Here is a 20,597-nt window from a genome sequence, read left to right on the forward strand (position 1 = left end):
GTGGTTGTGATGGAGTAATCTTGGGGTTTATGGACTAATTTTGGTGTGTGTTTGGTACTGTGTTTGTATGATGTAGTTGCTGTGGTTGTGATGGAGTGATCTTGGGGTTTATGGAGTGATTTCAGTTTGTGTAATTGGTGTGTGTTTGGTACTGTGTTTGTATGATGTAGTTGCTGTGGTTGTGATGGAGTGATCTTGGGGTTTATGGACTGATTTCAGTTTTTGTAATTGGTGTGTGTTTGGTACTGTGTTTGTATGATGTAGTTGCTGTGGTTGTGATGGAGTGATCTTGGGGTTTATTTACTGATTTCAGTGTGGTTTGGTGTGTGTTTGGTACTGTATTTGTATGATGTAGTTGCTGTGGTTGTGATGGAGTTATCTTGGGTTTATGGACTGATTTTGGTGTGTGTTTGGTACTGTGTTTGTATGATGTAGTTGCTGTGGTTGTGATGGAGTTATCTTGGGGTTTATTTACTGTTTTCAGTGTGTGTTTGGTGTGTGTTTGGTACTGTATTTGTATGATGTAGTTGCTGTGGTTGTGATGGAGTTATCTTGGGTTTATGGACTGATTTTGGTGTGTGTTTGGTACTGTGTTTGTATGATGTAGTTGTTGTGGTTGTGATGGAGTGATCTTGGGGTTTATGGACTGATTTCAGTGTGTGTTTGGTACTGTGTTTGTATGATGGTGTTGTTGTGGTTGTGATTTCCCTATGATGATGATCTTTTTACACCATAAATGCTTTCAACCTTTTTTCCTCTCAATGTGTTGGAGTTGCTGTGGTTGTGATGGAGTTATCTTGTGGTAGTGATGGACTGATCTTGGGGTTTATGGACTGATTTTTCATAATGGTGTTGATGTGGTTGTGATTTCAGTGTGTGTTTGGTACTGTGTTTGCAAAATGGTGTTGTTGTGGTTGTGATTTCCCTATGATGATGATCTTTTTACACCATAAATGCTTTCAACCTTTTTTCCTCTCAATGTGCCCCTAGCATTTTAATTTGTCTTTGCATTGATGAGGCAATTGTGTGTTTGGTGTTGTGCCTACTGGACTTGTGTGAAACAATGTGGAATAATTCAAATTTGCATGAGAGGATGATGAATTATCCTCAATGATGAATGAGGTCAAGTTTAAGTTTCACATTTATTGTCCATGTATTGGCTTTCCCCCACTTATGCCACCAATGTATTGACTTATTTTGCATGTTGGATGTGGCTGTTAGGAGGTTAAATATGGTTATGTGCATATTGGTGATTGGGGACAACCTGAGGGAAAGAACCAAGCCTTTCATTTTCTTCAAACATGTTCCTTACATGCATTACTTGTGGAAACCAAATGATGTGAAATGCATTGACCTATGTACTTTACAAAAAAAGGTCATAACTTTACAAAATAGGGCCATACAACCTCTATACTAAACAAAAAGTGTTTGACTTCTATACTTTACAAAAAAATGTTTGCCTGCCCCTACTGATCTTCTGGAAGCAATTCCATTGCTTCAAATGGCTCAGGCCCAAACACAATGTCTTGATTGAGTAGATTAACTGTGTCATTTACCAACTCCTCTGAAATTTCAACAGTAGTTGGTAGTAGACCCAATCTGTCCATCTTTTTTTTGGAATTGTGTGGGTTTTTGTAATTGTTTCCACCCTTGACCTTCAATATCTCCACCATAACATACATCAAATGTATCCAAGTATAGTTGATTATCCTAGGCTCATACACTGTGTATGCATCTTCAACACTTTTAATCAACTCATCAACTGTTTTTGGAAAGCTCTGATGTTGAATTGATTGAATGGCTTTGAAGAAACCCAAATCCAGTATATTGAGGTCAGGTGACTGGGCTGGCTGGCAGATTATGTTAATTTCAAAACCACCTTCTCTACATGCTTCCAAAAACTCAGCATCATTAGGTTGGATATGGGGTCTAGCATTGTCCTGCTGAATCCATATCTCTTTGCACCCATTCTCTGGCCATTTTGCTCTAATTGCTGGCAGAAGCTTGTTGATTATCATTTCCCTGATGGTTTCCTTTGTAATACTTTGCTTTGCCTTCTTTTCAATTGTACCTGCTGGTCTGTTAGCTGACCACCTTTGTGCTCTAACTTCATCTATGAATGGGAAGATACCAATCTTCCCATCCCATAATATGTCCCCTGTTGGCCCTAACCATGGTCTTGCTATGGCAGCTAAGAACATAACTTTTGTAATGAATGCTTTTGATTGGCATGCTCTGTATGGGTCCTCTTCTTCTGATAACAAGTAGAATCTTTGTGTGATTTTGCTCATGAAAAACCATTTTTCATCAATATGAATCATGTTATAAAGATGATTAAACTTTGGCAATTCATTCATTGATTTTGGTATGCTTTGAGACAACACAAATTTCATTCTTGCTACCTTGTGTTTTGGTGTGAGTTTGGGCTTGATTGAGTTTGTATGGCTTCTGAGTATACCTCTTTTTAACAACCTATAAACTGTTGAGGGGCTAACTTCTAAGGCCGTAGCAAAGGACCTGATGGTTGTCCTTTGCTTTAGAGGTACCCTTCTCAAGGCTTCATCATCTGTGAATTTTACCTTTCTCCCACAATTTCCAATTTTCCTACTTGCAACATTGACCTTTACACCATCTATTTTCTGCTTTCTAGCAAGAGTCCATATCCTATTCATAGTTGATCTACTACATGAGTATTTCTGCCTTAGTGTTGTTAAAAGTCCCCTTGGTAATACTAACTCATCAGATGCAGATGCAAACATTTCAATTACAATTTGTCTTCGTATGTTGTTGGGCAAGTTTGGTTTTTTGTTGTCTTCCTCATTACCCCTATCTTCATTTAACTCATTCATTGTTTGTTCTTCATTTTCAGACTCATGGTCAGAGAAGTACCATACCTCATTATCTTCTTCCTCTTCTTCTGCATTGATATGTTCTTCGAAGTGCAGCTCTTCTTCTCCTATTGTGGTGTCATCACCAACTCCACTAGAAAGAATCCATGCTTCAAAGGCTTCTTCATCCATGTACTTATTAATCTACTGTGATGTGTGTGCGAGTGGTTGAATTTGGAGTGCTGTGTGTGCAAGTGGTTGAATTTGGAGTGCTGTGTGTGCAAGTGATAATTGTAATTGTTTAGAGAATTTGTATAGAGAAAAATATTTTGTTCCCTCTAAAATAGTGAAGGGGAAAAAATAGAGCATATGGTAAAGTTAGTACCCTGTATAAATAGAGGCTTCTAAAAAAATATGGAGCCAAATTTGAATTTTTTGGAGCGGTCCCCAGAATCTGTAAGTGAATCTCCAAAAAAAAAATTTGGAGCCAAAAGTTTGAAATAAATGTGGCAGTTTTGTTGTTCCCTCTCTTTTTCTTTGTCATTAGCGTGTAATTGTTGGTTGTATGGGTCCACACTCAAACCTTTAATTACTTTCTCTCTCTAGCCTCCTTGGTTGGTGTGCCCTTTCTCTATGTTCCACTTAAAAAGAAACGGAGGAAGTATATGTATACAGTATACAATGTACTCATGGAGTAGGAAATGAATTTTGGGCCTTGCCATCATTATCCAAAGTAAGTATAAGATGCAAAACCACGCTATAAATGGTGAAACTATTTTGAGCTGAGAAGTGTGAGTATGAGAGTATGACCACCTTTTTTTGGACAAACCGAATATAACCTATGCTAAGACATGCATGATTACCCAAATAACGATATTCCCATGCTAGGCTTATAGAGGACACGTTAATATCAGTGCCCCACGGTCCAGTTGGTCCTAACTTAGTGTCCCGCTCCCGGCCTCCCGGGGTCGAAGAACTGATATTCCCATATTCGATAATTGTCCAATATCGTAGTATTTTATAATTTTTATGAACAAAAATATATATTATAAAATTATAAATTAAAAAAATATTATTTTTTATATATTGTTATTTGAGGTTTATTACCTGGAATCTAGTTGATATGTTAGATGACTAGTATATTACTCCCTCCGTCCCTTAATAGAGTGCCCATTTCTCCAATGCACGTTTGCCAATGCACGTTTTGTATCGTTAATATCTTTAATTTCATATTAGTAAAAATTATAAAAGTTTGATTTTCTTAATGTACGTAATGAGACGAATCAAACAAGACCCCACATGACTATGTTTTTTCTTATATATTAGAAATATTTTTTGAGGGCTTTCTTTACCTTTGAATAGTGTCCAAAAAAGAAATGGGCACTCTATTAAGGGACGGAGGGAGTATATCTTGACACCATTTTATTTTATCGATTTACTACTCTCTCTCTCTATCTATCTATATATATATATATCATATCTTGGTTGCAAATCATATCAAGTGAATATAGTATTATATTGTATTGTATCAAGTTGTTGTAAAATTACAAAAATACCATAATATGAGACAAGTTGTCCAATTTCAGATATGAGATAATACTTTCTCCCTGGGGTCGAACTTTGCAAAGTTGCAATGCTGCATGCTCCTAGTAAAAAAAAATTCAATAATGATAGGAAGATTTTTAAGAGTTTGTATGTGTCTGCTCCACTCTTATAAACAAATAATAAAATAAAGAGAATTTGAGCTTCTTATTTTTAAAAAGTTATTTATTTTTCTACTGAATGAAGGTGTATAATGGTTCTTTTCTAAGAAGAGTGGAATATAGAGATAAACAACTACTCTCTTTGTATTTATTTTTTTGAAATTTGCATTGAATTATTTAGCGCTATGATTAATCAAGTATGAAGTATTATATATACCTTATAATTAAATTTTATTTCCATATTATATAATCTGAACTCATCGTCGTCTCGGATATTTTTTAGGTTCGGAGAAAAACTTAAAAAATAGGCCCCTAAAGTTAAGAAGTATTTCATGAATTTTCAAATTCAACTATCATAAATATGATAAATATCGTCAGTAAAAGGTGAGAGAATTGGAGAAAGGAAATAATTGATGGGAATTCATATTGGTTTGTGGCAAAGGTCGATGGATGATACTTTGAAACAGTGAAACACGTTGGAAGAAACTGAAAAGAAGGAATTGAGGTTTTTTAAAAAAATTAGAAAGATTGGATTTTTTTATAAAAAAAATTGGGGGCCCTGTTTTGCAAGGGCCTGAGCATGGGCTCACCTTGCTCATGCTAAGGGTTGACCCTGTCTGCACTCTTTCTATCTCTTCTAAAGATAATAAAAACGTTTTTCCTCTGTCTGTGTGTGTAGCTAACACATTATTACTTAACCACGTTAATTCTTGTATTGATTTTTTCTTTAATTATTCTTGCTTTATTGCGTCCGTTCTAACATTATTCTTCTTCTTGTTTGCCTTTTAACATATGAATTATGAAAATGTAGCATATATAACTATATTATATAAAGATCTTTTTTTGGATCACATTTCGAGCATTGTCCAATAGTATAAAAATCATAACATCTTGAATAATGTAGCTAGCAAAAGTTATACACAATTGACCAATATAATAAGGTTGAACTTTTCGGTATATGTTATTTAATTTATCGAGTCTGTTTTAGTTTCGGGTTTAGGTCCATCTGTTTAGGTTAATTAGTAGGGTACTATATAAACCCTATTTTTAACCTCTGCCTCCGTATTATTCTATAATTTTTACTCTCTCCTAAATGTAATAAAATCATTTCTTCAGTAAATGGAAAAAAGGGAATAATGATCCATTTTAATTTCATTAGAAAAGGATAAGGCATTGTTGATCACTTGATTGTTGTGTTGCCCCATACCACCACCACCAATATCTTAGTGATCAAGATGACGAGATAATATGACGGAAAGCCATAGAATAAAGTAGGAAGATATTGGTAAAGGACAAAAGACGCATGATGATCTTGACCAACTAAAAAAATTTAAAAACTTTGGCAATGAAATTCACTGTTTACATTGTGAAAAGAATGTAATTTAGAGATAATTATCTTCTAAATCTATTTTGGGATCTTCCTTCTCTTTATTTTATTGTTGATAAGAGGATCTACCTTCTCTTATCATGTCTTCAACATTTATTGTTTAGCCCTATTCATTTTCACAGATATTTTGATGTAATTGGTTTATGATAAAATAATGAAGATTATAGATGGAGGAGGTCTGCTGACTTTTTTTTAAATATAAAAATAAATAAATATATATATATATATATATATATATATATATATATATATATATATATATATATATATTTTGTGTAGAGAGAGCCACGAGGACAAGTTAAGTAGATGGGATTTGATTCTAAGTTTTAGGACCACCTTCCAATACTTTACCAATTAAGCTAGTTAACATCATTTTCTGACTTGGGTGTTGTGATTATGTCATCTGTTTGGGATAGAAGTATAGAACTTGGAAATATAGTTAGGGAATTTTGGTTCTGAAGGTGGGGTCAGGGGTAGGGTTGTTCAGAGTTGGATTAGACCGCACTAAATTACAACTCACCTCGTTTTTTCGCGATTTGGGTTGGTTTGCGGTTAGAAAATTGTGGGGTGTTTTGTGATTTTCTGATGGTGGGGTCAAGAGTAGAGATGTTGAGAGTATAGTCTGGACTACACCAAACTGCATCTTAACCCTTTTTTTGCGGTTTAGGATTGTTTGCGGTTTCAAAATTTTTGGTTGATTTGTGATTTCAAGCAAACCATGGTTTGCTGTTTGGGTTGGGTCGACACTTGTAAAACCAAACCGCGTCATAAATCGCAAAAATTTTATGTTCAGAGTATAGTCTGGACTACACCAAACTGCATCTTAACCCTTTTTTTGCGGTTTCAAAATTTTTGGTTGATTTGTGATTTCAAGCAAACCATGGTTTGCTGTTTGGGTTGGGTCGACACTTGTAAAACCAAACCGCGTCATAAACCGCAAAATTTTTATGTTCAGAGTATAGTCAGGACTACACCAAACTGCATCTTAACCCTTTTTTTGCGGTTTGGGATTGTGTGCGGTTTCAAATTTTTTGGTTGATTTGTGATTTCAAGCAAACCATGGTTTGCTGTTTGGATTGGGTCGACACTTGTAAAACCAAACCGCGTCATAAACCGCAAAACTATTTAGATAAACTATGTATTTGGTTTTCAATAATTTTTTACCACATATTTTAGTCATTTATGAGTTACTTTTCCAACAATTTATAGCTAATTAGCTATTTCCCAGCAATAAGTTCACAATATCTTTACAGAGCCTTTACCATATTGCATAGATAAAAAAACACAAATTTCTTAATTCTTACTTCCTCCATTTGTTTTAGACGATCCGTTTTGACTTTCGATACTATTTACATATGTAACTTTGACTTTCTTTTGTGATTTGTATTTAAGGAAAAATATAACATGCGGGATTTTTTTTTTTTTTTGAAAGGATAACATGCGGGATTTTTGTTAATCCGCACCGCACGAAACCAATTTAGGTGGTGCTTTTAGGCAAAAGTGTGGTGTGGTTGGATTTGGGAAAATGTCAAACTTACGTTATAGTTTGGATCATATATTCCAAAATGTAACAACCCAATCCACAAAACAAGGGGTGTGTGTTGTATCATGTACTTTGAGAAGTGAATAATTAAGTTTGGGAAATTGAGTAAGTGAAATTAGCGTTGGGATGGACCTTATATGGTTGAGGAATGAGTGTGCTGGAAATGTGGGTTTTTAAAATGTTGGGCTTGGATCAGCAATCGGTGAGAGTTGTACCCTTGTAGTTATAGGTAGGTGGGTTGGAAATTTGGAATTGATAGCAAGGAAGAAATGATGGTTTTTAAGTTTGGGTTGGGCTTAACACAGAATGGGCCTGTTTGAGACAACGGGGTAGTGCTGCCTCCTGCTGGGTCTTTTAATTGCATGGGATGGGAAAGTGGACCTAATTTGAGCAATCCCATATAGAGACCTTTCCTTTCTAAAACAAGGATATTGCGTGTTTTTTTTTTTTTTTACGGTAAAAGATATTGCTGATAAAACTTAAAAGGTTTCAAAAGGTAGAGTTTGTCTTGTAAGAGTCCGCCTACTTTTGAATTAAAATTAGACAATGGTAAGTCTAATACTAAAAAGAGAATTAACTCAATAGTGATTAGTTCAATTTCTTTCAGTGACTAATTTAATCGATTTAGTAACTAGATCTATTTTTATATTAAAATTAGACCATTTCTTTTAATATTTTTTGCAAAAGGTGGTATTGCTTTTTCTTCAAGACATTATTACCAGGTTAAGAGATTTAAGAACAACATCTTTACGATCAGAGTTGAGAATTGACAAGTAAGAATGACATCCTTGTAAAGTACTCCCTCTGTTTTTTTTTTTATCATTCCTACTTTTCTGTGCGCGTCTTCCAATGCGCGTTTTAAAACTTAAATATCTTTCATTATATATTAGTAAAAATTATAACGATTGAATATTAATAAAGTGTTAATTGAGACGAATCAAACAAGACCCCACATGACTATGTTTTTTCTTATAAATGGAGAACATTTGAGAAGATTCTCTCTATGCATGAATAGTGTCAAGATTCCAAGTGAGAAAGATAAAAAAAAACAGAGGGAGTACACTTTGTTAACACATTAATCGCGAAATTATAAATCTACCCTCAAAATCAACGCTTTTTAATTATTAATGCTTTTTTTTCCCAATTAGTTATTCATCCGTGTTATAAAAAATTGATCCAAAAATACTTTGTAATTATTTTTAATTTTTAGATATGTTTTTCTTAAATCAATATTTTGTTGATTTTTTTAGTTCTCTGTTCACCATTGTTCAAATTTATTATCGAGAGAAGGAAATATAGAGTAGAATAAAGCTTGTGTTCAAATAAAGTGGAAGAATTTGTGTATGAGGTTCAACCTTTGAATATTAATAAAGTAGAAGAGTTTATTAGCAGTATAATTATTAATATGAAAATCAAATTTTTTCTTTTTCCTTTTGATTGTGTCAATTAAGTTATATTGTTAATTTAATTTTTGATCAAAGTTTTTCACACATATGTAAGAAGCAAAAATCATTCTCCTTATTAATTTAGTATTTAACTAGTTATTAGGCCCGAACTATGCACCGGGTAAGAAAAATTTCATTTATTAATATAATACTTTATGATAATAACACTAAATACAACGTAGCCTAGTGGTTAAGACTTTAGTATATGTACTTGAGGTCTCGGGATCAAACCCTATACTACGCAATGTCTAAATTTTTTTATTGTATGTGGATCACATGAACTAAAACTCCCTAGAGAGAGCGCCATGTGGCACAGTTTCTGGTTTGTGCACACCTTTTAATATATTTGTATAGATTGAAAAATTAAATTCAAGTGAACAACTTGTTCAATATATATGACAATTAGAAAGAAGAAAAGATTATTTAATATATATGACAATTTAAATCCATTAATGATATATCAATTTTTTTTATAAAAGGACCACCATCTTCTTCTCCCTTTGACTTATATAATAGAGGTACTCTAAATTGTATCCCATAGTCTATATCCAAAATAAGGTATATCAGACTTTGATTAATTAGTTGTCTCGTACATACGATATATCATAGATAAAATATAAACCTACTCTTCTCTATTTTGTTCTTAGGGCTACTATTCAATATTAGTTGATGGTAAGCCCTTTCTTTATAGTACTTCGAAATTTTCCAATAATGATTTTCTTTCAATTTGTGGTAGTATCTTTGTCTTGCAGGATAATTAGTCTCGTCTATGGTTATGGACTTATGGTTTTTTCTTTTTTGTTGTTTTATTTTCAGATTGAAAACTGTGGGGAATAACAAGATCAGGAATCAACATTATTATTATCCTTGATATGTTACTTTTGTCACAAGACTATTATATCACGGATTGAAATTCTCAAAATTAAGTACGCAAAAATTTATTTATTTTTATTACATAATTTGTAGTAGTTCTTAGCAAGCTAAGTATATATATTGCTTGATGCTTGATTTTATTGTAAATGTCGCATGACTTAATGCAAATTTTCTCTCTTGTCAAAAATAATGAAAAAAAATGCATTTCCTGATTTTGATAATACTTGCAAGTTGCAACCATTTAACTTTCACACTTGTTAATGCATACTTCCTCCACTCTACAAAGATTGCAACACTTGAGTTTTCATGATCTCCAATGCACAACTTTGTATAAAATATATATATTTATGTATCAATAAAAAATATCATTCAACTTTAAAATACCCATTGACAAGAATTTTAAAGATCTCACATGGCTATCTTATTATACTACTCGTTGGAATTCGTGGTCAATGTTTATAAAGTTTTACTCTAAAAATGCAAGTGTTGCATTTTTTATGGAGCAGAAAAAGTATATATATCTGATCAATAGTATCTCTAATTATCAATGAGAAGTAGTTAAATTTATAAAAATCGATATTGAAAAAATAAATTGAGACCAATCTAACAAGTTAAAATTTTAGTTAATAACATCATAAAATAATTATAGTTAATATAGATCAGTCGAACTGTTGCAATTTTTAAGTGTTAAAAGTTTAAAACGGAAGAAGTATTAAACGGAATAGTAGTATAACATTTATATCGTGGGTCACAAATCACAATCCTTGCCAACCACTTAACATTGCTCAAACAAGTCGCAACCAATTGCATTACAACTAAATGTCAACAATTACGTTGCAATTAACCACTTACAATCAGTATCAAATATGATTTGATATGTAATGCGCCATTATTAGCTGTAAATATAGATCAGAGGTAGATTAAGAAATGTTGCGCACATATATAGTTAGTGGATCTGTGGATCATATCAACCTTGGCCCCTTTTGCAGACATGTTTTTTATGACTACAAGTCTACAACGAAGTGACGAACTACAACTATTACTACTCTACCTAACAACGTAACAACCCTGTCCCCCTCCTAGTTATTAATTTGCAAATGTGTGGTGTTTAAGTTGGACAAAACTATGTTAATCATAATATAGATGACCGTAGAAATTTAATAGATTAGAATTATTTCGGCAAATATTTTAAAACCTGAAGTTATTTTAGATCATTAGTTTTTATAGTCGTTTTTATAATATTAATTTTTTTTATTAGAAAAGATAATTGATTTGAAGACCAATTCATGCTAGGGAACACTAGCTTAGAAGCTGACTCTGGACAATGCCCTAGAATTTAGGGTGGTAACTGATACTCCACTGAGCTACCACATCTCCCTTATCTTTGTCATATTTTTTTTTTTTTGATAATTAATAGTCCATTTTATTATAATAGAAAGAGGAGCAAAAGCTCAATACACCAAAGGATTGGAATTACCCCTAAAACACCATTTTAGAACACACCTAGACACCATCCATTTGAGAATCAATCTCCTAAAAACAAACACCCATACATCATTCATGACTCCTATGAAAACAAATTACTACTACAAGACCAAGACAACAAAGATCATGATACACCCTTCGAAGAAAACAAACAAACAACAATTACCATTGGAACTCCTAATTGAGCACCCTCTTTGCTACTTGAAAGCCATTCTTCTTTTCCATCTTAAACCCAAGATGTTGAAGTAATGGTGATATATTTTTCTTCTCTGATTTGTTATGAACCCCCAAATGTTGAGAAAGACGACCTTATTTTTCTTTGCTGACCATTGAAAGTGAGGAATTGACACATTATTGCTCCCATTAGGCTCCAAAGACATACTCCTACCATCACTAACAACACCATCCGATTCAACAAATCCATCCAAACAATAAGAACCTGCATCCATGCTCTTCTCATAAGAAGAACATTGAACACTAGCAACTCCATTAACAACAACATTATTTTCAATAGAGTTCTTTGGTTCTTTTTCATTACTAACAACCTTTTCAACAGACACATCTTGCAACAAACAACTGATATCACTAGAGCTCTTAACATTTTCAGCAATGCCATTTGATATAATAGAAGGGTAATTTTTATCATTCTCCATTTGAAGAAGAGCATCCACTTCTAATTTAAGCTCACTAACTTCAGACAATGACTCTATTTTTCCTTTGTGCACATCAATAAAATCCAAATTGACATTCTTACATAATCCTTCATAACTTGCAGAGGGCTGCTTCATCTCGTGACCAATAACATGAAAAAAAGCATTAACAAATCTATTCCATGGATTAACACTAGAAGAAGCAGGGACAAAAACTGAGAACGTTACACCCTTAATGACAATGCTTAGTTTCAAAAACCACCCCCATCTATTACAACCTGACTGAATTTTCCACCAAAGATGACCACGACGGATAGAGTGTTCGAACTCAATCAAATTCGAACAGCAATTAAGCACGTTGGAAACCCATTTGACCAAATTAATTGGGAAATTAACCCAACGTTCCCGATTCTTAAACAATTCACGAAATTTTACAAAACCATTAATCAACTCCAATTTGAAAACCTTACCCTTAATTTGGATCTCCATTATCAACTGCAATTAACACAAACTTGAATTTGAACTTACAGAAGAACTTGAAACAATGACGGAAAAACTGACGGAAATTCTCCCTGACGGAAACTGACTATGTCTGAGAAGAATCCCCCTTGTAGAAGTCGAATAACTGACGGAGAAACTTGAAACTTGAAACCTGGTGGAAATCGATCTGAGAAGAATCCTCCCACCTTAGACAAGCTTTGATAAATAGTTGGGAGGAAATTTGAATCTGGAAATCAAGAAATCAAAACTTAAAGTGAATATATAGTGAAAATAATGCTTGCCGGAAAGGTTAATGGCTCGCCGGCGACTGAGAAGGGTGCAGCCACCGGCGAGACATAGGAAATTTCAGGTTTGCAGCTTGAGGGTTTTGAGGAGGAAGTTTGAGGAGGAATTTGGGGGGTCTTTTTTACTTTTTCTATTTCTCTGCTCTCTATCTTTGTCATATTAATAATCACCTATTTCAATCTAATTAGCTCATATACGATTATATAATTATGCACGTACCTATCTTGATTACTATTCATAGCAAATCATGCTTTATCTCTCTGTGTTGAGAAACTTTACACTTGATTGTACGTAATTATATTACATGACATGCACTCGTGTAGAACAGATATTATTTTATGTTGGTTCATATAATATATCACATGATCAATATGATTAGGTTGTCTAATGTTTTGTTTTGAAATAAGAGAATTAGCTACATTAGTTTTTGCATGTTTGCTTGGTTTTCGTCGTTTGGTATTTGGTGCAAGTGCAACATGATTTAGTGATTTAGAAACCAATTTGCAGTACCTACAGCTTCTAAACCTTACCTACCTGATTACATCCAATGGCACATGATGTGTTTGTTTATGTAATGCGCGCCCAGATATTCAATAATTACTTATACTTCATAATAATGTCAATACAATATTAAACTCCATTTATTTCAATTTAATTGCAAGTTTCTTTACAACAAAAATATATAATGTGTCACTAAACTCAATTCTTATTAGTCAAAAGGAATAAACAAAGTGGAAAACATAAAAATAAATAATGTTCCCTTATTTTTTTTAAATATTTTCAAAGTATGACAATTGAAATGGGACAAAGAAAGTATTCTATAATATCTATAAACTATTAAATGTATAATAAAACATTAATTAAATGACACATAATAATTTAAAGTAATCGAACAGAGTACATAATAAATGTAAAACTGAGCACCATGAATTTACAAGCATCTGTTTTTTGATAAGTTTGTTTGCTTTTATTGATGAAATCATATAACTGGAGATTACATTAGACAATGGATACAACTATCCAGCATTATCTTAGAATCAACTAAGCACTAACATTTTGAGAAAATGCAAATCAAGATAGGAACCTCAAAGCCAGACAATAAACTCGTCTCTACGAGTTAGATCCTGCTTTGAAAAAGAGTCTGCAATCACATTTGACTCTCTACTTTTAATTTGAAAACGATTTCAATACCAAGCCCCCTTCTCATAGCGCCTCTAATACCGTTTATGACAATGTTTAGATTCCAAGGGCCACAAGCTTCGTCATTACACTACTTGACCGCATTGCAAGAGTCTGATTCCACAGTGATTCTAGAGTGCAATAGGCTATCAATAGAAGATGAGATTTTTATTGCCCTATGGATGGCATAAATTTCAGCGTCATTGATTTTCATAAATGGAATAGGACTTGAGAAAGGCATAGAAATCTTCCATCATGATCCCTAAGGACACCCTCATAGCCGATTTGAGACAAGTGATTTTCAATGACGCATTTACGTTCCACTTGACATTGGATGGCAAAGGAGGAGACCATTGTCTAGGAATCACCGGTTGCAAAGGCAGCACATGAAGATAATGAGACTAGATTCCAGTCAAGGCAAGTTGGGAGTTGATGATTTCATTGGGTCCATAAGGGAAATCTGATCCCCAACCCTTAATCCACCAACAAAGACGCAATAGTACCAGTTCTTACAGCTGTTGAGGGGAGCTCGATGAATCTTCAAAGTATCTTGAATTCCGTTCATTCCAAAGTATCCACATAATGATGAAAAAACTTTGCCTCACACTTTTTTTTGTAAAATTCACCACATTCCAGAGACTTCCATTTCTCAAACATGGCCCTTATTGACAAAAGAAAGGACCAACTAAGATTCCGAATTCTAAGCCTCGAGGCTATTGAACAATGCAAAAAAGATGATCACAAGATTCTTGATCAGAGTTGCAAACGACGCATGAGGAATTTTCAGGATCCAGAATTTTGAGATAGAAGAGTTTATCTTTGGTGTTTAGCTTCCCAAGGAGAGCAAGCCATGTGAAAATCTTGATCCTATGTGGCACTAAACCACGCCAAACCCCTTTGATTATGTCTTGCGACTGTTGTACATCGGCTTCAACAAGCTCAAAGCAGAAAGATTTCACAGAGAACTAACCATTTTTGAGGGGTCCAAATGAAGGAATCCTCATCATTAGAGGATAGACTGACCTGAGATAACAGTTGCATTAGTGTTTGATGTTCACAGGTGTCTTGAGGGCGAAGAGGTCTAGCCCGTGAGAGGGCACATTTCCATTCAAAACCATCCCAGAAGCAGTTTGAATCAACCGAAGAATTTTTGAAAGCTAATGTGGAATAGTCTTGGGTAAAGGCTTTTAAAGTGGAACATGAACCACCCACACATCATGCGAAACTAAGGAACCTGACCCGTTTATGACCTTATTTCGGATGCAAGATAGTAGGATCACCTTATAAGGAGGATGCTTCATAAGTGCGACACATATGTTTCTCTAGGGGTCTCCTTTAGTCGGGATGCATAAGTCTCTAATGGAGAAAAGGGATCCGTATATGTATTTTTCAGATATCACACCACGCCAAAGGGAGTGTGAATCACATAGAAAACGCCAAATCCATTTGGCTAGCAAAGCCAAATTTTCGTGATATAAATTCCCGAATCCCAGACCGCCTAGATTATTAGGGAATTATTCAAGCAAGTTCCATGCAGCCGGGGCTAAGCATTTTTTCTCCGACGAACCATTCTAAAAGAAATGCCTCTGAATCTGTTTAATCTTCTCAATGACAATAATATGAGTGGAGAAAATTCACATGAAATACAAGGGTAGAATGGAAAGTGATACCTTTATAAGTGTAGCACACTCACTAATTGACAATAAACTACCCTTCCAAGATGCAAGCTTCGCATACGCTCTATAATTGGCTCCCACAAGAGAGAGAGAAACATTACCTCCAATAGGGAGGCCTAAGTAAGTAAAAGGTAATGTACCTATTCAGCATTGAAGAGAATTTGATGTTGATTGTAACCATGAGTCTTCCACATTAAGCCCTATGATGAAGCTTTTGTGGAAATCAACTTGAAGTCTTGAAGGCCCAACGAGAGTTCGAACAAGATGAGTACCTTTTTAATATTCATCAAGAAAATGAGTGTCTGGAGAGCAAAATACAATGGTGTCGTCCGCATATTGCAAATGAGAGATCTTAGACCCATTTCAACATATTTCAATTCCATCGCAAAGATTCAAAGCGGTTTCTTTGTTGAATAGTAAATTCAATGGCTCAACCACTATATTGAACAAAAAGCGGGTCACCTTGTCGAAGGCCACACTGTAGTTTGAAAGATGCTGAAGGAGATCCATTGATCAGTATTGACGCAGATGCCGACATTATGCTTGAGCAAATCCAGTCCCTCCACTGTAAAGGAAACTTGATTTGATCAAGAACCCAGTCGAGGTATTTCCAAGACACATTGTCGAATGCCTTGTGAAAATCTAACTTCAATAAAACTACCTTTGATTTTCTTCTTCTACACGAGTCAATAATTTCGCTTGTAATTGGAGCTCCATAAAGTATTTGTCTCCCTTTAATGAAGGAGGACTGTTGGGATCCAATGAGATAGTCAATAGCCTTTTGAAGGCGTCTCGCAAGAAGTTTTGCAAGGATTACATATATACATCCCACCATACTAATGGGACGAAAATCCTTAAAACCACTTGGAATATCAAGCTTTGGGATAAGTGCAATGAAAGCCGAATTGCAGCCTCGGGACAATCTAGATGTTCTCCAGAATTCTTGGATTATTTCATAAATATCGCTTTTGATGATCTCCCATGAACTTTTAATAAACCTGAACTTGAATCCAACGGGCCTAGGCGCTTTGGATCCATCGCATGAGGCGATTGCTTGGTCAATTTCCTCACAAATAAACGCTTCTATCAACTACTGGGCTTGCATTGGGCTTAAGGTTTTAAAGCCAATGTCATGAAAGTAGGGCCTGTGTTGATATTCTTCTCTAAAAATCCCACTGAAGAAGTTAACTGCCTCCGCTTTTATTTCATTAGGTTCTTCCATGATTGAGTTACCAACCCTAATGCAACCAATGGTATTTTTTCTTTTTCTCATGGTTGCTACTGTATGAAAGTGGCGAGTATTTTTTTCACCCTCCTTTATCCATCTTGATCTAGAGTTTCGTCGGTATGATTCTTTTCGTTTTAGCCAACTGCAATATTCTATTTACGCTGACTTTCGAATTGATACTTCCTCTTCACTCAAATTTCTATCATTTGCAGCAGTGCTTATGTCATGAATTTTATCTTTAAGTGCCGCAATTTGATCGTCAATTCTACTAAATTCAGCCTTATTCTATGAGCGAAGATTATTCTTAACCGATTTCAGTTTGTCCACCATGGGGGCATCAGTCATATTGGAGCATGAGTCTTTTAAAATTTTGACAGCCTGGGTCATCCAACCAACAATCAAGAAACCAGGAGGGCTTGGGCCCCCAATTCTTTTCACGAGATGAAGCGAGCAATGAAAAGTGATCTAAGATCGTTCTCTTCAACAAGGAGACTTTGAGAGATGGATATGGGTCGGATAACCCCCCCCCCCCCCCCCTAAAGTGATATGAGATCGTTCTCTTCAACAATCCCTTTTTTGGCACGATTAATGGGTCGGATCGTCCTCCCTCAAGACCATCTGCCTTTGCCTTTTCCTTATAAGTGCATCTCCAAACGCTTTTGTGTCCTCTTGCGGCTTTTGGGATGGCAAGCAATGTTGTTGGAGTCTAGTATGAAAAAGAGAATTAAGGCCTCGCCACCAGCAACAAAGGGCCCTTTTGACTATTATTCTTAACCGAGTTGTTCTCTCCTTTAATGGCGAGGATCACCTCGCGTGGATGCCCGATAAACTGGATTGTTTCCCAGAGTAAAGAACTTTGGCCTGGAGTTAGCCAAATCTGATTCTTCGTGCCATCTTGACCCAATCAAAGGTTTGTGGGGTGGCCTTATTCCCTTTCATATTGAGATTCTCATGGTTTGCTCTACTTGGTCGATTGAACACCAAAGTGAAACTTGCTGATATCATACCTTCCTCCGAGACTCAATGCTATTTATGTGGCGCATGCAGTGAATGTAGCAACCACCCGCTCCTACTTTGTCCTTTCTCTTGGAATTTATGGCAATGGTGGTTAAAATTATGGGGCCTTTCCTGGATCTTCCTAGCCACCATCCAATTGTCATTCGAACAGTGGCATTGCCCAAAGCGTGGAGCTTTTCTAAAAAAGGTATGGAAAGTGGTTTTCTTCATCATCATTTGGTCTATTTGGAAAGAGAGAAACATGAGAATTTTGAGCAAAAGTCCAGCAGTCCTGAGGAAATTCGTGACTTAAATTAGTTCTATTGAGTAGAAGTTGGTGGATTAAGGGATGGGCCGGGTAACCCCTTCCACTATAGCTCCGACGAAATATTGCGCAAACCTTTATGCCTCGAATGGTCATCTAGCTCTGCCAAATCTCAATGTTTGCTCTCCTCATCTTCACCCCTTAAAGTATTGATCTCCTCCTCCATCCAACATCCTCAAATGGAATGTTGACGCTTCGGCCAACATTTCTTATGCAAAAACTGCCATTGGAGACGTTCTCAGGAATAGTGAAGGCAAATTTCTCCGTATTTTCTCATCTCCAATCCCGCCTATGTATATCAACAATGCTTAGGTATTGGCCATTCACCGTGCAATCAAACTATCCAAAAGCTATGATTATATCTCATTCTCCAAGCTTATAGTGGAATCCGACTCTATTAATGTTGTTAAATGGTGAAATGAAGGCAACGAGGGCCCTTGGAAACTCAACTTCGTCCTCAACTGTATCCACAATTCATCCAAAGATGGGGGCGACATTCAAATCATTTATAAAAGCAAGAAAACCAATTTTGTAGCAGATGTCTTAGCTAAGCAAGGTCTTACAAGAGCTGATGAATTCGTTGCATGGTTGTAAATCACCACCTGTAGGTGCTCTATCTTATCCTTCTCTATGGAGGTCATTTAGGTGGGAGTTATTTCTTAGATTTTGATTCGTAATTTTTTGTTTCTTGAGTGATGATTGGGTTGGGCCTAATGTGTAACCGATGTACTCTCTCTCTTAAGAGCCTTTTGGAATGAACGAATAATAATCCGAATTATAAAAAAAAAAAACGTGCATACATACATACATACAACAATAATCATTTTGAAAAATTGCCATATAAGTATGCTCTCATTTTAGCTTCCTTTTCTCTATTTTCTCCTCTCTTCTCTCACTTCCTAAATTTTCTTCTTGAAATTGCCATCAACAATTAGTTGATAGTAAGTCCCTCCTTTAATGGATTTTCTTTATTATTTTAGCGCTTTTAGTTTCTATAAATGATGAGTTTTTTTTCCTTTTGTGTGAGTTTCTTGCTTTCTTTGTGGGAGTATTTATTCTCGTTTATAATACGAGTTTTGTTCCTTTGTTCTTTTTGTCTTCAGATTAAAGATTGTGGGGAATAAGATCAAATTGAGATGATTATATATACAAGTCTTTTTAATTTAGTGAAAACCATTACAAAAAGTTATATATAAACAACGTCGTGCTTCAAATTGAGTTTTAATTTCCTTCAAAGAAAGTACCTCTAAATTTGCTTATCCAATAAAATTTGTTTCTACCTTTGTGCTTACATGCATCATTCATCAATGGATTTATATGCATGCACTTCCACTTAGTATTCAATATATTAAGACTAAACCATTTATTAGTAATTTAGTACCCCTTTTTGTCTTTGACTATTTTAACATTTTTCTTTTTCATTAATATAAGAATAAATATTTTCATGTAAATTTACTTTGGATTAATTCCAATGTGTTGATCTAAAGATTAATCTTTATAGTTTCTACTAACACATGATTAAAAATATCGTCAATGGTAAAAAAACGCCTTAAGAACTATAAAAAGAATAAAAGATGGACAAATTAAATTTACTAAAAAAAATATGAAGTACGAAAATGTGGATATAATTAAATTATTTAAATTATGTATGATATAATGAATACGGAATGTCCTTGTTATACTATCATTGTATGGCTAAAACTATAATTAGAAGTACTTCCTAGGTAGTTATATAGGAATGAATAACCTTTCATTAACTTTTAATTTGTTTTTTTTTTTCCTTTTGTTTTTGAGAGGTTGATGATCTTAGAGCATGAGCAATGGCTTAGTTTTACTTGGTCTAACAAAAAGTAAAACTAGTCTTAATTAGTCTAACCATTGGGACACTTGGTCCTTGGAGCTGGTTGGTCTAGAATTCCAGACCAACAGCCCCTCGGATGGCGTGCACACACCCAATAAAGAGAAGCCACGTGGCGAAGAAATCTGGCGAAATAAATGGTTAAACGCTGGGTTTAGTGTGAAAAAGGCGGAAGAAAGCGGATGGAGTGTGGCGTTTCATCAGCGTGTGAGCTGTTAGTGGGCCAAAGCAACAGATGAGCTGTCAGTGGCTCTGACGCGCGTCAGATGCCACTAAGCAGCAAATCTGTTGCTGCCAAGTGTCGCCAGCATTTATTTTTGATGCAATCTTCTGCCTTCTGCCAGCTAGTGTTAACGTTACAATTTCATTTCACCCATAAAACAGTAATTTGTAACGTTACAAATTTTGTAACGGTAAAAAAAAAATGACGTTAAAATAAAAATAAAATTAAAAAACAAAATAATATTTTTATCTATAAATTGAGCCCAAATTTCATATATTTTACCACACCTCTTCCAATATATTTTTTATCTAATTAGCTCTCTACCTAATATTACTTAAAGAAGTCAATATTATGGATTAAATAATCCTAATTACTCCCAAAATAATCCAAACCACCCACAAAATCCCAAAAT

General features: G+C 34.8%; 1 protein-coding gene across 1 annotated transcript; it reads right to left on the reverse strand.

Moving 5' to 3' along the window:
* Positions 1-1,466: 1,466 nt before the first annotated feature.
* LOC104900411 (uncharacterized) lies at positions 1,467-3,020 on the reverse strand. Its single transcript, XM_010687827.2, has one exon. The coding sequence runs from the start codon at positions 3,018-3,020 to the stop codon at positions 1,467-1,469; it is 1,554 nt and encodes a 517-aa protein (XP_010686129.2).
* Between the last annotated feature and the right edge of the window lie 17,577 nt (positions 3,021-20,597).

Source organism: Beta vulgaris, chromosome 7 (genome assembly GCF_026745355.1).
Source record: "Beta vulgaris subsp. vulgaris cultivar EL10 chromosome 7, EL10.2, whole genome shotgun sequence".
Taxonomy (NCBI): Eukaryota; Viridiplantae; Streptophyta; class Magnoliopsida; order Caryophyllales; family Amaranthaceae; genus Beta; species Beta vulgaris.

Coding starts and splice junctions, on each gene's coding strand:
- LOC104900411 (XM_010687827.2), bottom strand. CDS start 3,020: ATGGATGAAGAAGCCTTTGAAGCATGGATTCTTTCTAGTGGAGTTGGT.